Consider the following 16,110-nt stretch of genomic DNA (forward strand, 5'->3'; position numbering starts at 1 on the left):
CAGCACTACAACTCCACCATGACCCCCTGGATCTGCGACCTTTATCTAAAGGGGGCATTAATTGCCAAAAGCTAAACTAGACAAGTGAGTTTCTTAGACTTAAAGATTTCTGTGACCTGAACATTATCTGGAAGGTTGTTCCCTAATTGGAAACGAGGTCTTGCAGATACTTAGCAAGACAGCACGTGTATATATATATTATGACAAACTTCATTATTTGTCCTATCTTTTAAAAACAATCAAAATATTTTGCCTAAGTATTCAACTCATTCAAACTAGTATGAAGTGATGTATGATTTTGTGCATGGGAGCTAAAATGTGGAGTTTCTCCAATTCTTTAGATTTTAAGCACACTGAAGAAGGTTGTTTATCAGTGTTTCCCTGAACTGTGCACCATCCATCCGTGCTTCAAGTTTAGGAAGGAAAAGCATCCTCATAATCTCATGCTGCCATCACTTTACTTCTTTTTTTTTGCAAGGGATTGTCGTGAACAATACCATTTTGAAATATCATTTTAAAGTACACTGTAAGTCTACAACGAATTACGACGAACAGCTAGACACCTTAACAATACCAGTAAATGTGTCTTGAGAAACAATTCCCAGTGGAAGGTGGTTGTAATGTAACTTAAACTTTGTGCACAAAAAGACAACCTTAAACAACTTTCCAAATAAATTGTATGTAAACTAATATGGGGGTGAACATAAATGTATAAATTAAACGCATTACAATTTATACCTTTATAGCGTTTTTCTAGCATATTTCCAGGGCACACTACATTTCAAGTCATCTTGTACCAAAGTCATTCTTCAGCTGGACGTTCGTGGATCGGTCCTACAAGACTCCACTGTTGGAGCTAGACCGGTAGGCGGTCCCTTTAAGTTAGGGCAAACTCCAGAGGTTTAGTCAATCATGGCAGCCGCCGTGCGACCTAAATATTATATACACTTTGGAAAAAGAAATTCCCTCTCTTTGTTTTTATTTTGTGATCAGCGAATGTGCGCAGAACTGCGTGGACCACGACAAGGAACTGTGATTGGCCCCACTGGAGTGTGTGATCTGGATGTTATTGCTCATTGGTTAATCGTACTTTAGCCCTGCCCTCTGAGCCTATTTTATGGGTAGGGGTTCATATGTGACTATGTGAGCGTGTTATATCGATTCCTGCGTGCGACAACGAGCAAACATGATTAACTGGCGGGTAAGGGGAAATGTTTTCCTACAGTGTACGAGCTCGAATTTAAGCTTCTTACACAATACCATTTTGTCATTTAGAGTGAATCGCTTCTTTCACTTCATATTTGACAGAGACGCAAGATTAGCCTTTCAGTTAGCTACCAATCTAGCTAGCTACAGTTTGCGGAATTGGCGTATGAAGCGTACTCTACCTTTATTAATACACGTGAACAGATTATCATAATGTCGAGTGAACTGGTCTTTTACATAAAGTGTATTGTTTCTTCATACATCTACATGTGCTACATTACCTGTATTGCTAGTAAACGGCACCATGGCGTTTAGCTCGTGTTACATATAAAACTGTATTCAAGTAACTTTAGCTAATCTAAACCTATTCATCGACGTTATCACTAATACGTAATACGCAGAAGAACACGTACAAACGCATATTACATGTGTATAAGCGGCTGATGCCCTCTGCCCTGCCCCCTCCTCAAATTATTCTCAGCTGTTCTGGACATTTCCGAGGGGCTGTGTGGGGGGTGGGGGTGGGTATAGACATAAGGCTGGTGTTCATTACTTTGATTTGGGGTAAAGCTAGTAACAGAGTAGGGCTGGTAATTTATTTAAATACTTTTCACCTTCCTTCCCCAGACTTTCCTGCTGCTGTAAATTTCTAGATGGGAAGTTGCTTGTACTAGTAAATGAATGCAAATTGTTAGTTAATTCTTTAATTAATTTTTGAAACTTTTGTTTAAGGCTTTGGACAATGTTCCACTTCTACTCTACATTCTGGCAGCTAAGACCCTGCTATTGTGTATTGCATTTGCTGGAGCAAAACTGTATCAGCAGAAGAAGGCAGAGGCAGCTCTAAAACAGCAAATGGAGATGAAGAGAAAGCTTGCTCAGGAAACACAAGAACTCATTGACAAGAAGGATGACTGAATCACTTGGTGCACCAGAGTACACATGGCATGTAGTAAGATACTCATCTGTGAAGCAAATTTAATTTCAACTTAATTAATTGAAAGTGAGCACTTAGTGTGTATGTATGTGTGTATGTATATATATATATAGATATAGAGATAGTTAAATAGTGGGGATAACCACCCTTGGCTCATATGACTATATGTTGTGGCATGGATTGTATTCTGTATTGGGTGAAGGAAGGTGTTCATTATGGAGACTGTACCACCTGCTAGGGTTGTCATCTCACTCCAAGAAAGGACAACCAAGCTCACATTTCTTTCTTTAAAGAATCAAGCACCCATAGAGAAAAGAAAATGAGTGCCTATCGAACCATTTAGTTGTTAGTTTAATTATGTACTCTCACAAATTAATTAATAATTAAAGCACCGTCATTTGACAGGTTTCCCTTTCTTTTTTGGAAGTTTGAAAAAACCTGGACAATTCTAGACTAGTTTTTCAGTCATAATTCTAGACTAGTTTTTCACCATTTTTTTTGGTCCTGTAGAGCCTTAATTGTTGCTGTTAATCCATTCTGTGTTTAAGTGTCTGTGGGTTGTATTGTTGACTGAGTGCTACAGATAGAATTAGTCTTGTTTATCACCAGGGTTAAAATTTACCTAGATGAACTTGGCACAAAGTAAAACAGACCACCAGTAGTAGATTCCTTTTTTACATTCCTGCATGCTTTCCCACTCAAGTGAATTCACCAAGAAAATTGTATTGTATTTTTGTTTGATTTGGCCAGGTGCCACTGAAAAATATTTTTGTATATAAGCTTTAGAGCTACAAACAAACTTACAACAAAGGAAGGGAGGTAAATACACTAATGCTGAATAAATGTTTTTAGTTTTGAAAAAATTAACTGCATCTCACTAACTTTCTCTTTTTTTGTTTCCCCAGATATGTACACCTCTGTAGGAAACTCTCCTGATGAGACTGTGCCATTTAACTATTTACCTGGATCCCAGTTAATCAGTGTGGTTTTCTGTATTTTGCAATGTCTTATTTAATACCTCATCTTTGTAAATAAACACATTTTGTACTATTGTACCAATTAATTTAAAAATATATAAAGATTTCTTTAACATATGATTGTTACCCACAAGTGCCTGTTTATCTAAATGTTAGTCAGACAAGTAACTATACAAGTAGTTGTGTTTACATCATAGTGTTTCCATGTTAATATGTGTGATTGTCCTACCCTTAATCATGCATATGTATTTAACCATAAGTAATCCTGATTCAGTTTACATTTAATAGCCTATTTACACAAAGCAAAACACAAATTGCACACATACACAGAGACAACAAGGCAGCAGAATCATACAAGTCAGGCAGTGCCATGAAGTGGTGAACCTTTGGCACTCGAGGTAACTATGTTTCAGGCTTACCTGTTTCAGCAGCAGAGCAGCAGTTTGTGACTTCTTACAACAGCAACTTACTGCTTCAATTTATGAGACAGGGTACATGCTATGGGTTAGCTCAACTGTATGAGGGAAAACTGAGGAAATACATGCCAAAAAAAACAAAATTATTTTAGTAATTTTTGAAGGCTGCATAAAACCAATCATTAAGCAGTAAAATCTGAATTTCTGCTCATTTGTTTTTTGGCTAATGCCTAAATTTACTTGATTGGTATTCACCTTTGTGCGATTAATGAGCCTAATGGCAATGTTGCGTTTCTGATTATGTCTACCCTGTTACGTTGCCCAGCATTGGTTGTTTTATAACAACTTTATAATACTTTACAGTGTAATTAAACATGATTTTGAAAACTAATAATGCATGTTCTAGTTCTATTGTGTAGAGGCTGTTTAGGATTTACACTTAAATGGGATTTTGAAGACTGTTTTAATATATACATATTACATATTTGTTAAACATTGTAAGTCATTCTTTTCCTACATGTTAAGGATATGTTATAGGCAACTGTATAGTACAGTTCTCCCTCTTCAGTTTCATTTCTGCACACAATAAACTGTAGCTTTATTGGGTAAACTTCATCAGTATTGACGTTCTTTAGCTATTCAGGTGTTCTTCACTGGGTTTGGGGGGCACTTGATATATGCTATGAAAACATTCCCTAGACCACCAGCCTGACCTGTTAACACTAAACAAATTTCATGGATGGATTCCTCCTCATCAGCATGATTCAAAAGTAACCTGGATTCCAAAAATTTCACCCCACAACATTTCAGTTGTGATGATCCCATGTCCAGGTGCAATTTGGACAAACTAGGTAAATGTTGTTGTGTGAAAGATTAACTGCAATTTCTGTTCATATGAAATATCTACATTAAATGCAGGGTCTGACTGCAGTCATGAATGGTCCACAGATCTGCATCACAATTTTATGAACTAGATGCAACCAGCATTAGGCTGGAAACATGCAAGAGAGGTATACTTTCTTAAAGGACAGTGTTGGATAAATGAGATTTCAATTTATTTCAGTGCAGTGTAATCATATTTGGCAACATATTACCCTTAGATTAATCTGGTTATCTTGGCTGGTTGCAAGCCCTAAACAACTAATTATGACAAAGGTCACAGTCATAGGCCTTCACTTTGGTCAATACTGTTTTATTAACAGTAGCCTAATGTTCTCTCTACCTCATAGTCCCCCTGCCTAAGAATGAGATTAGTTCATTCAAGATAAATCCTCATTCAACAGATGTGGATTACATTCAAATACAACAAATACTGTATATACAGTACGTCAATTTGATGAAAATCACAAGATCCACTGTAAAATTTTCTTAGTCCTCTGACAGTGGTGATGACAAATCTAACTTCAGCATACAGTAAAACACAACAGAGCGATGCAGCAACACAGCTGATTTTCTGCGACAAATACTTAATAATGTTAGATATAATCACATTATAAGGCTCTATTCTTAAAGTGCATAATATTTAGAGAAGATTGTGAAAATTTTAGCAACATTACCAACATTTTCGCAGAAGACGAGAATCAATATAGACAGGGACAACAGGCTATACAGATATTGACAATTAGCAGGCCTACATCAGTGGCCTCTGACAATGTACACCCAGACATGAACACATTCTGTGCTAGACATTTTCTTTTTTTCCCCTTATTTCAACTGGGGGAACAGAGTGGCACACCCCAAATATCACTTTTGTAGTTAACATACAACAAAGAAACATTTGCTTAATGAAATAAAAACAGTCAGACTTCTAAATGTCTGGTTCCACTGCAATTAACCAGCATAAATTCAAACCCATGTGAGATGAAAAAAATGGGTAACTCCCTATCAGGAAGAGGCGCTTTACACTTGCTGCCCCCTGGCAGTAGGAAGGATAAACTGCATGACTGTGTCTCCTGGAGTTTGCCAGGATAGTCAACTAGATGAAAATGTCCTCGATGTCCCTGTTCACTGCTTGACAGAAGGAGCATAATCTGGACGCCGGGTCTGTATAATTTTGGGACGGGCACGCTTCCCTCCCTCAGTTTCTTCTTCACCGCCTGAACTGTCATCCTCACACACATGGACTATCACACTGGGTGTTGTGGTGGTTCCAGTGTGTAACTCGTATTGCTCACCTAAAACAGGAAATTATATCAATGTGAGCCGACAGCTTAAAGCTGAGGGACTAGACAAATGTACCACGGAAGTCAGTGTGTAAACTAAAATGAGCAATGCATGCCATGTGTTTGGAAAAGTTGATATGGTATGAAGGAATGGCTGCTTGTGACTGGATATTTTCTTCTACCGAGAACCATTGTGAGACACAGTAATACAGTGCACTTGCAAAAGTATTCATTTGCATTTTTTGTGTTTAGTTACCTCACAATCCAGAATTAAAATTGATTATTTGAGGGTCTGCATCATTTCATTTACAGAACATGCCTACAACTTTGAACATTTGATTTTTTTTTTATTGTGAGGCAAAGACCAAATAGGAAAAAATAACAGAACATTTTAGTGTGCATAACTATTCACTCCCCTAAAGTCAGTACTTTGTAGAGTCACCTTTTGCAACAATTACAGCCACTTTGAATAAGTCTCTATGAGCCTGCCACATCTTGCCACTGGCCATTCCTCAAGGCAAAACTGCTCCAGCTCCACAGACTCTCAATTGGATTAAGGTCTGGGCTTTGACTGGGCCATTCCAATACATTTACATGTTGCCCCTTTAACCACTCGAGTGTTGCTTTAGCAGTGTGCTTTGGGTTATTGTCCTATTGGAAGGTGTCCCAGTCTCGAAACAGACCGAATTTTTTGCTCAAGAATATCCCAGTATTTAGCAGCATCCATCTTCCTCTCAACTCGGACCAGTTTCCCAGTGACGTGTCTTCGAGGACACGTCCCTGCTGCTGAAAATCTCTATAGCATGATGCTGCCAACACCATGCTTCATTGTGGGGGATAGTGTTATTGGGGTGATGAGATGTGTTGGGCTTGCGCCAGACAGCGTTTTCTTTGGTGGCCAAAAAGTATAAATTTTGGTCTCATCTGAACAAAGCACCTTCCTCCATACATTCGGGGAGTCTTCCACATGCCATTTGGCAAACTCAAAACAAGCCTTCCTATTTTTGTCTGTAACCCCTTGCCTGGTCTGAGAGTTTTGGTGGGCAGCTCTCTCTTGGCAGGTTTGTTTGTGGTATCATGTTCTTTCCAACTGATGATAATGAATTTGATGGTGCTCCGGGGGTTATCAGAGATACAGACATATTTTTTATAACCCAACCCTGACTTGTGCTTCCCTACAACTTTGTCCCTGACTTGTTTGGAGATCTCCTTGGTGTTAAAGGTTTTGTTTGGTTAGTGATGCCTCTTAAATGAATGATGAATTTTATTGAAATTGGATTTCTTTAAGGCTGCTTTAGATTTTTGATAAAACTCTTAATAAATCAATCAAAATATGACATTTCTTGTTAGGCTGAATAACAGATTGGCTAGAGCACAAATGGCTAGTTCAGTAAATACTGTGGCTGCACTATAACATCATCTTTACCATCTGAGCCTTTTTACTGACCGGTTTTGCCTGATGTACAAGAGCTGAGACATGTTTTTACTCATGTTTTTTCCCCTGAGACCCAAAACCATTTTAGCCTGATGTCCGAAATCTGACGCTGCAGTTTAAGGCGGCGCTAAAATGTACCATGTGGACATTTTTTTTTTATCTGCCTGCAGCACCTGCATTTAACCAGCACAGCTTTGCTCAACACCTGTCTCCAGATTTAATGTCTTTGGTACAACAAACCTACAATTCATGTGCCATTAATTTAAGACAAATTGGCATGTAAAATAATAAAATTATGTTTTTAAAATCTTGTTTGAATGAACTAAATTAAAACAAACAACATTCGGTTTTTGTAGCCTCTTGGCCTTTCTATTCTGCAGATGGATGGACTTTTTCATATTTTACTTTGCCTGCCTGAATTCACTTGGAAATCTGTTGGTACAGATAGTGATGCTAGTGTGTTGTACCTGGGCCGAGTTTGGAGACAGCACACAGCAGGTCATAATTAATGACTGGCGTAGCATCCTGAGATTGCTCCCAGCCCACTGGAGGCGACGCAGGGGGAGATATGAGGAACTGCTTCTCTGGCTTTGGGGGCTCTAGACGAGGACTGCCAATATGCACAGACTAATGGGAGAAAAAAAGAGAGCAAAGGTTGACAGAAGAAAAAAAATGTATATGAAATAAAGATTCAAAATAGTCCAGAAGTCCAAAATAATAAAATATGAATTTTGTATTGAAGTACAAAGTATTTTAAATTCAAAGTATCATGCAGGATATAGTGTATTATGCCAGTGTTTATTTGCATCTAGTGGCATCTAGTGTGTCGATAGCCAAGCTCTCATAACTCGCACCCCAATGTGTAACACCTCAGTAGCTTAGTGAGAAATTATATTATGCAATTTACTGAAAGTGGAAATCAACACTTATGTTCACTTATGCATTTTACATGAAAAACTGTTTAAACTGTTTAACTTTAACAATGGTAAATTTTGTAGCCTAAACACTGATCCAAATGTACTGGACTCGAACACCAAAATACAGGCAGACATCTGTGTTAATAATGGTCAATGCTGTGGGGTATTTAACAGACGTTTTCCCCCCTTGTCTAAAGGCTCAGAAGTCAGCACAGGTGGCTATTTTTTCTTGGGGTCCAAACTAATCATATTGGGTTTACTGAAGTTATTAAAGTGGTGTCTTTACAAGCTTTACAAGCGTATGATTGTGAATTTAACTACATAACTGTAATGTAAGGTTACCTGGGCAAAATAGAGGCGCATCTCTTTTCCATTAAAATCACTCTTGTGGAGCTTCACTCTGGCTTCAGCAGCAGCCAGCGCATCTGTGAAGTTGATGCGGACACGCCTAAAGCTTTTGAAGAACTGGAAAGACACTCCTGCATCAAACTGCCGAAAGAGTGCCTCAAACTGGTCCTGATGACATAAGAATAATAAGCATGTTACACCCTCACTTCCACACTCAGGTTCACTCAGTGTGGAAATTCACTGAAAAGGTTTTTCACGCTCATGTAAGGAACAAAAGTTTATTAAAAGAATGAGGAGAAAACCAAATGAGGAAACCAAAATGGGTTTTTCTACTGTGCCACTCCAAAGAGTCCTTTTGGGCACTTTTATATTTAAAAATGCATTTGTACTTTGGTCTACTTTTGTCAAACATATGACAACAATTATCAGATTAATTATGTGCTAAACATGTGCTAAGAACATGAAATGCATTACAAAAGAAATGCCTTTACAAAGACCAAAAATTTATTAAAAAGCCCCTGTTCTCAATTAAACATTAAAGCATTAAAATATTACACAGAACCTGGATTTCTATTATATTTATAAACAACCTTACCTGAGCCTCTGATTGGCTGAATACTGCACTGTTGGCAAGTGTGGTCACCAGACAAAAACGATTGCACTTTGTTATCTTCAGGTGCATTATGGCAAAACAAAGTTTAGGAATGTGAAGAATCAGGTACTTCCGAGCAAAAGGAACACCCTGTTCCTCCTGACTTTTTTATAAGATAAAGGCAAATGCTGCCCTATTTCAGTTCTATTTACAGTTGAGTTTCCATTGCAAATACTCTTCTCCACTGCATGTCAACAAACTGCAGCCTGTAGTAGGGTGTGTACTACTGCATTTGGTCATAGACTTGGCTGTGTCAGTTCATCTGCCTCTGCTTATACTAAAGCCGACTCTGCTGGGCCCCGCCTGTTTCCCTCCCGCCTGCCCTCCCTCTTTCAGCCTAATGATACCAATTAACCCAGCATTCCATAGAGGCTACAGTAACAATACACAGGATCTGGATGCACTTCCAGATTTATTTAAAAGATGGAGGGGAAAAAAGGCCCCTGACATTAGCATTGTTATTGTTAATAAATACTCCAAACAGAAAAGCTACAGTAACTCATAACCACTCTGTGAAACTGGCGAACAGAAAAGCATCTTGGACTGCACAACACTTGGAACTTTTATGTGGATAGGCTGCAACAGCAAAGCAGCACTTTGTGTCCCACGTAAGTGCTTAGTGAGAGTGGTATTATGGTATTCATTCCAAGGAATTACAGTATTCTATTTTCGTTCTTCAAACTGTAACCAGTACATCATTGCTTTCATGCAAAATTCTTGTATCTCCAAAATGTAAACTTAACAGGAGAAAAAATAAATTGCCTTCCAAAACAGCAAAAATGGAGATACAAGACTTTGCATGACAGTGACGTAATGCTACACACTTTTTCATTTCTATTTATGTCTGTTATTCCACCATTCTGTCTGGTACACACCAACACACCACCAATATCCACAGTTTAGGCCATCAGTGTGACACCTTAAAAACACAAATTACTTCAAAATAAATGGTTCTCTGTCTCTGGTCTGTGATGGGAGCAGTTTGTCGAAGCTGCCACTGTTGGGCCCCTCTCTCTGCTTCCCGGGCACAGCAGCAATGGCTGCCCAACGCTTCGGGCATGTGTGCTCACAGTCATTGTGTGTATTTTATTGCTGTATGTGTGTTTACTGCAAGGATGGGTTAAAGGCAGAAGCCAAATTCCATCTGTATCTGGCACAAATGATGAATAAGGGTGTTTTGTCTTCATGAGAGAATTGTGTTCTCTGGAACTGCTTCCAATACTAGGATTAGTTAGGGAGTTGGGGATGAAAAGGGATGGTGATCACTCTTGATAAATGCATTCAAATCCTCCCAACAAAGCTCCAAAATCTAGTAGAATGTCTTCCCTGGAGAGTGGAGACTGTTACTACAACAAATGCCCCTCAATTTGGAAGAAACAATACACAAGCATATGTCCCAATACTTTTGTTTATATAGAACTGTGAAACAAAGATGCAATTAAAGAGTGTGTGTATTATACAAAATTAAGTATATCATCTTTTGCAAAGGATTGCAAATGCTTTTCTACAATGACTGACATTAGAATTTTGTTTAGCAGATTTCAGAATTATTTCATTTTCTTTCACTTTCTTGATGACTAATCCAACTATGGTAGACAATAAGCAATTGAAAACTAATGATGTCACTCTGTAGTTGGCAGCTTGCTCTAAATCCTCTAGTGGTGAACCCTCTCTTTTTTTAACAGCCTTCTATCCTTCTTCTAACGCATCTTGTGTATCTTTCTCTACATAGGGTTGAACAAGGACCACTATGATATTTTCAAGTCTGCCTGTTTGTTTGAGGTTCACTCTACTAACTATCTTTATCCGTGGCCTATTATGCATAATTTCAATTTGTTCTCATTCTTAGTTTTCATTGGATTTGGCTTATCTGTCTCAAATGTAAGGGGCAAAGAAAAAGTTATTTGGGTGCAAAGCACAACCAGGTAGACTGACGACTTGCACAAAATGAACAAAGTGTCAAGAAGCCTAGGTGTAAAAAAAAAGTGTATATCTATCATCTAACGTATATGCTTTAATTTGGATCTCTATAAATTCTGAGTGTGTGGGGGTTAGCCTGTGCATGCATACAAAGGTACATCGTAGCAGAGGGACAAGAATGACCACATTCCGCTTTATTAAACTATTTCAGAGAGGTAAGTTGAAGGCAGAGAGAAGTTAGGAGTCCATTAACACTGTGACAAATCCTTGCCTCCATGAGGAAATGGAAAAATGGAAATATGAAACCACAAATATGGAGGTGGAAAAAATGCAAAGTGGCAAATGCATCAGCTGAGTACTAAACAAACTGTAGCAGTTATGGGACAAATGCAGTCTGGCTTGACAAGTTCTCCGATATTTTAATCCCTTAAAATCAAACATTTAAGAAACATTAAAGCCAATATAAATAACATTGAACATGTGGATGTGGGAAATGAATAAACATAAAAACCTGAGTGACTCTGACAATGGACAAATCATTACGGTCAGCTAAGTCAGAGCATCTCAGAAACAGCAAGGCTTGTGGGCTGCTCCAGGTCAGCAGAACTGAGTATCAACTAAACTGAGTTGGGCGGCCAAGGTTCATCAGTGCGCAAGGTTAACATTATCTGGTCTGGTCTGAAACAGCAGAAGATCTACTGTTTTTTATTTGTATTTATTTATTTATTTATTTTACAATGATTTCATGAGAAACGTGTCAAAAAAACACAGTTCCTGCTGTGTTTGGGGTTAAACCACCAATGAAGATATAGAGTGCAGTTCAGCGTACCTTCAAGTATGCAAACTCAAAGTAAAACCACCCAAACAAATCTACAGAGGTTAAACCAGCTGCTGCTCCCAACTACACAGCTCACATCACACATATGGTAGCCTAACATCAAAGGTAAAAAAGGAGAAAAAAAAGAACAAAGTGTACTGCATTATTCAAACAGGTGTTATATGCATGCTTGAGTCATGAATAGAACCACAACCCAGACACAACCCCAAACACAGTGGTAAAGTAGTTTGCACATTTCGTTCTCCGGTCATAGCTTACCCACTGCATTGGCAATAATAATAGTTCACAGTACTCCAAAACCAACTTTATTGCTTTAATTCTACAGTATTGCTTTAATTCTTACAGTAAGACGTAGAGATTAAAGAACACATTTTAAAACAAATTCTGATTACTTACTTTAACTTTAACAAGTTGAGGGTGCTGATAGCAAGGTAAGTCTACAAATATGTTAGGCTTGGGCAATAATGAAAACTTTACAGACAAATGATTATCAAAATGATTATTGCAGTAACCACAATTATTACCACAAATATTATTATGATGCACCTGATGTGAGCATTATAGAGGCTTTTCTCTATTTCAACCTTCTAAGGTAATTGTAAGCAGATTTTTTGTGAGATGTCAGTACGATCAACTTGTTTAGCTAGCAAATTATATTAAAAGTAATAGAGAAATTTGTAATATTGACTTAAAAGGATGGATTTTTGTTTTTTCAGGAGTCAAACATGACTGAATGTCTGGAGGCAGAAACGTTGACAAAGAAAACACCCTGGACAGGGGGCCATTAGTGGGTAACATAAACCCCTTCGCTCACACAGTTAGGAAAAATTATTTCTTTGCAAAAGAAACACATTTGGTTCCAATTAAGACAATCATGTTTGTAATAGAGATATGTGAGTCTAGAATCTTAAACCTTACATTTTCGAAAGAACATTTACATCAAGTGGTTCTATAGACATTTAGACATCTTTACCCTCATACATCTGTTACATGGTTCCTTATGGAATTAAAAGTGGTTCTTCTGTAGTATTGCTCATAGAACAATTTAGCACTTTAATTTTTACAGACCATCTCTTTACCATCTAAGTATATATAACTAACATATTATGCCATTTTTGTTTAAGAATGTTTATTCTACTGTGGGACACTTCTGCACCAGATGTCCTCATTTGAATCCTAAGGGAAGACTAAAGAATCGGAAAATCATGTTCCAAATGCATGAGTACTCAAATGAATGTTGTGTAAACAAAGATATGCATGACATGGTTTTCCAGTGTGTAGTGGAAAAACGACAAAAATGCTTACTGCTTCAAAAAACAACCAAGATAGTAACAAATTTAAGAGTAGTAAAATGTGATATGATATGCTCATTCTTTTTTTTTTTTTTTAAGGAGTAAGACAAGTCCTTACACAAGCAGGATTTAACTTTTTAGTAAGATCTACTTTTTCATACTTTGATTTATGATGAAGGCACACAATAAATTTGAAAAATAATTGTCAATGGTTACTATTACTACTATTATGGTTACTAGGAACCTGGCAATTGTTACTTAATTATTGATCTAATTTCTGAAATGCTAACCAATAGCAGCTCCTAACAGCTTTGGTCACTAGACATATCACTAATAATTAGTCATACAAACTTTACAATTATTTAGACAATTAATTAATAGACATAGATAAACCACAGAAACTGAGAAGTGTTTTGTTTTTATTATTCCAAACAATAAACATGGACATGGTGCATGTAAAGGGTGTGAAGATATCAGAACAATTATTTTTAATGCATTGCTAAAAGATGTCTGTTTAGAATTTTGACACTGGGTTGCTTACATCATGCTATGTACAGTATCTAGACAGGAAAATGTGAGATCACTTCACATTTCACAGTTTGGTTTACAAACATAGCTATCAGCCATAGAAAAGTTTAATTTGTGTTAAAGCACATGCTAAACACACAATACAATGCATAGTTTTCTCAATATAGAAACTAGGGACACATCTCTGTCCTCTAGGGCAAATATGAGCTTGCTTAGCGCGACGCGAATGGCCACTGACCTCATTGTCACTGGAACAACTTTGCAGGGTAATTTGTTCACTACAGCAATTGAGGTCAAGGATATTTCTAGAGCTTTAGTATTTATAATTATATGTCCCTTTCTACCAATGAAAGAAAATTACATGGCATATTCAAAACATCATAGTGAGAACCATAATGTTGCCCATAATTAGCTATAATACAGTGTGAGAGTTGCAATATATCTATTTTGGGACTACGTCTATCCAGAAAAGGCTGACCTAGTGTGACACGTCTTCTTTGTTAAACAATGTATTTCAGTAATCAGGGAGACACCCGTAAATTCTAAAACATTCTACAACACATTCTTGAATAAAGGAACTTAACTAAATAAAAATGATGCAGATATGCGGAGTCAATTCTGGAGACAGGCTACATGATTACAATTATTGAGGGACATTTGAGCCACACTGTATTTGCAGATATTACGAAAAAGAGAGATTCTTCTCACACAGCCAGATGTATGGCTTTTACAGTAAGTTATTAATTTACACAGGACAATGGATGCAATTGACTAATGTTATAGTGTTTCATAATTGCTTACACATCTGTGACCTAAATATCCCAAGTTCATGTACAAAAAAAACTACTTCCACAAAAGCATAATTCACTCATCTTCACACAAATTATATTTTCTGTCTATTTTTTCCAGACACAGCTTATGTCCAGATAGTGAAGCAGTAAATTAACCATCATTAAAGGAAAATCCAATGTCTGTATGCTTGATTATGGGCCTGGATTACAGGATGATTTGTGTGTCATTTTGCACCAACCTTACTGTAATGGAAGACAGAGCAGTTGTAACCAGATGCCGTCCTGTCTCACATTGGTGTCGACTGAGGTAACTTCACTTTCAAGCGGATGTATCAATATACAATACATAAAACTACCTCAATCATGCGGTGTGTTGGGGGGGGGGGGGGGGAAGTATCCTCTATGCAGCAGTCCCCGCGTTTGGGTGCTGTCCATTTCTACTAACAGATGATGATTCATCTGCTGACACGTATTACCACGGTTTGGTGACTAAACACTGTAATAGGTTACACTGGTTACGTGGACGTTAAAGGCAGATAACTATATGGGCAACGCGTGTTTACCAAACTGCGGCTTACCTTTAAATGTCTGGCATTGAAGACCTCTTCAGGGACTTTGCAGGCGATTAAAGCGTTGGGCTGCTCGTTCACTTGCACCTCCGCTGTCGCCGCCCCTTCTCCTTCTCCATTCTCGGGCTCCTGCATGGCAAATGGGAACACGCTTTGGTGCAGCAGCAGTGATGTCTGATGTCAAACGCAGACCCAGGGTTTGGAGCGGAGGGCTGCGTTCATGCCGTGCTGCTCTGGTAACGGTGCTCCGCAATGGAGCCGCTGTGTTGTCGTGCGACAACAAAGCAGTTTGAGATCACCTTTACTGATGCACATAACAAGACGCCCATACAGTCTGGAATTATATAACAGAACTAATGCTGCTGATGTTGTTTTTGGAGTGCAATTATCAAATGTTTCAACCGTACAAAACCGAAGACTAAATGATTCGTTTTTCTAAACCGGAAATGACGCTTGATCCACTGGAAGGAAAACAGCTGATATGACGTCCTGGTTTCCGTCGACGCAAAGGCGATGTCAAATAGCGTCAGCTAATCAGTATTACTAAAATGTTAGCTAGCTATAAAACAGAAGAACGATAATGCCAAGTTATGGATGCACTGTGTAAGTGACTTAAGTTTTTACTTAGCTGGCTAAGTGTCAGTGTGTATTCAGAACAGGGCATGCGCTCGAAAGTTCCGCACTGAGTGGTTGTCTAGTGCCCTCTCATGGCGGTAGTTTTTGTTGCACTGCAACCGTAAACCGAAATACAGCAAACGGTTATGAAGCTTAATAATTATTAAATGCAACGTTTCATACAGTTCCAATTAAAAGAGAGTAAAGGGAACCCCAAGTGCCTTTTTTGTGTAATACAAAAATTCAAGACAATAATAGACAAAAACCCTGGAGGATCATACAGAGTCAGAAATCATTTGCGAGACAAGCATGTTAACAGAATAGTATTCTAAACTCTAAAATGTCAAACATTATGCGTTTTTTGTGTGCCTTTGTAATTCATTTATACTATGCAGTACCTTTCTTCCTTTGGTTGGCTTCGTCGGTGTCTAGTGCCCCCCTATGGCGGTAGATTTTGTCGTGTCATATGTCATAACACAATACAAGAAGAAATACATTAAGTACTTA

At 38.0% G+C, this 16,110-nt stretch overlaps 2 protein-coding genes across 3 annotated transcripts; one reads left to right on the forward strand and one right to left on the reverse strand.

Moving 5' to 3' along the window:
• The first annotated feature begins 1,108 nt into the window (after positions 1–1,108).
• On the forward strand, positions 1,109–3,930 carry LOC140535326 (small integral membrane protein 11-like). 2 transcript variants are annotated; one of them, XM_072656610.1, is made up of 3 exons: positions 1,109–1,201; positions 1,939–2,158; positions 3,049–3,930. In XM_072656610.1, the coding sequence occupies exons 1-2, from the start codon at positions 1,187–1,189 to the stop codon at positions 2,122–2,124; spliced, it is 201 nt and encodes a 66-aa protein (XP_072512711.1). In that variant the 5' UTR covers positions 1,109–1,186; the 3' UTR covers positions 2,125–2,158; positions 3,049–3,930. The 2 variants fall into 2 exon arrangements, with proteins under 2 accessions (XP_072512711.1, XP_072512712.1); XM_072656611.1 differs by having other exon boundaries at positions 1,939–2,151.
• Positions 3,387–15,463, reverse strand: rcan1b (regulator of calcineurin 1b). The gene is made up of 4 exons (XM_072656609.1): positions 14,998–15,463; positions 8,393–8,566; positions 7,601–7,760; positions 3,387–5,710 (listed from the first exon to the last, which is right to left on the reverse strand). The coding sequence occupies exons 1-4, from the start codon at positions 15,121–15,123 to the stop codon at positions 5,541–5,543; spliced, it is 630 nt and encodes a 209-aa protein (XP_072512710.1). The 5' UTR covers positions 15,124–15,463; the 3' UTR covers positions 3,387–5,540.
• Between the last annotated feature and the right edge of the window lie 647 nt (positions 15,464–16,110).

Source organism: Salminus brasiliensis, chromosome 15 (genome assembly GCF_030463535.1).
Source record: "Salminus brasiliensis chromosome 15, fSalBra1.hap2, whole genome shotgun sequence".
Taxonomy (NCBI): Eukaryota; Metazoa; Chordata; class Actinopteri; order Characiformes; family Bryconidae; genus Salminus; species Salminus brasiliensis.

Bases quoted from the DNA above. Each gene is read 5' to 3' on its own strand.
- rcan1b (XM_072656609.1), bottom strand. From the start codon at position 15,123: ATGCAGGAGCCCGAGAATGGAGAAGGAGAAGGGGCGGCGACAGCGGAG. The intron at 8,567-14,997 runs GTAAGCCGCAGT...TTATGTCATCAG, and splicing joins TCAATGCCAGACATTTAAAG to GACCAGTTTGAGGCACTCTT. The intron at 7,761-8,392 runs GTAACCTTACAT...TTCTCCCATTAG, and splicing joins TGCGCCTCTATTTTGCCCAG to TCTGTGCATATTGGCAGTCC.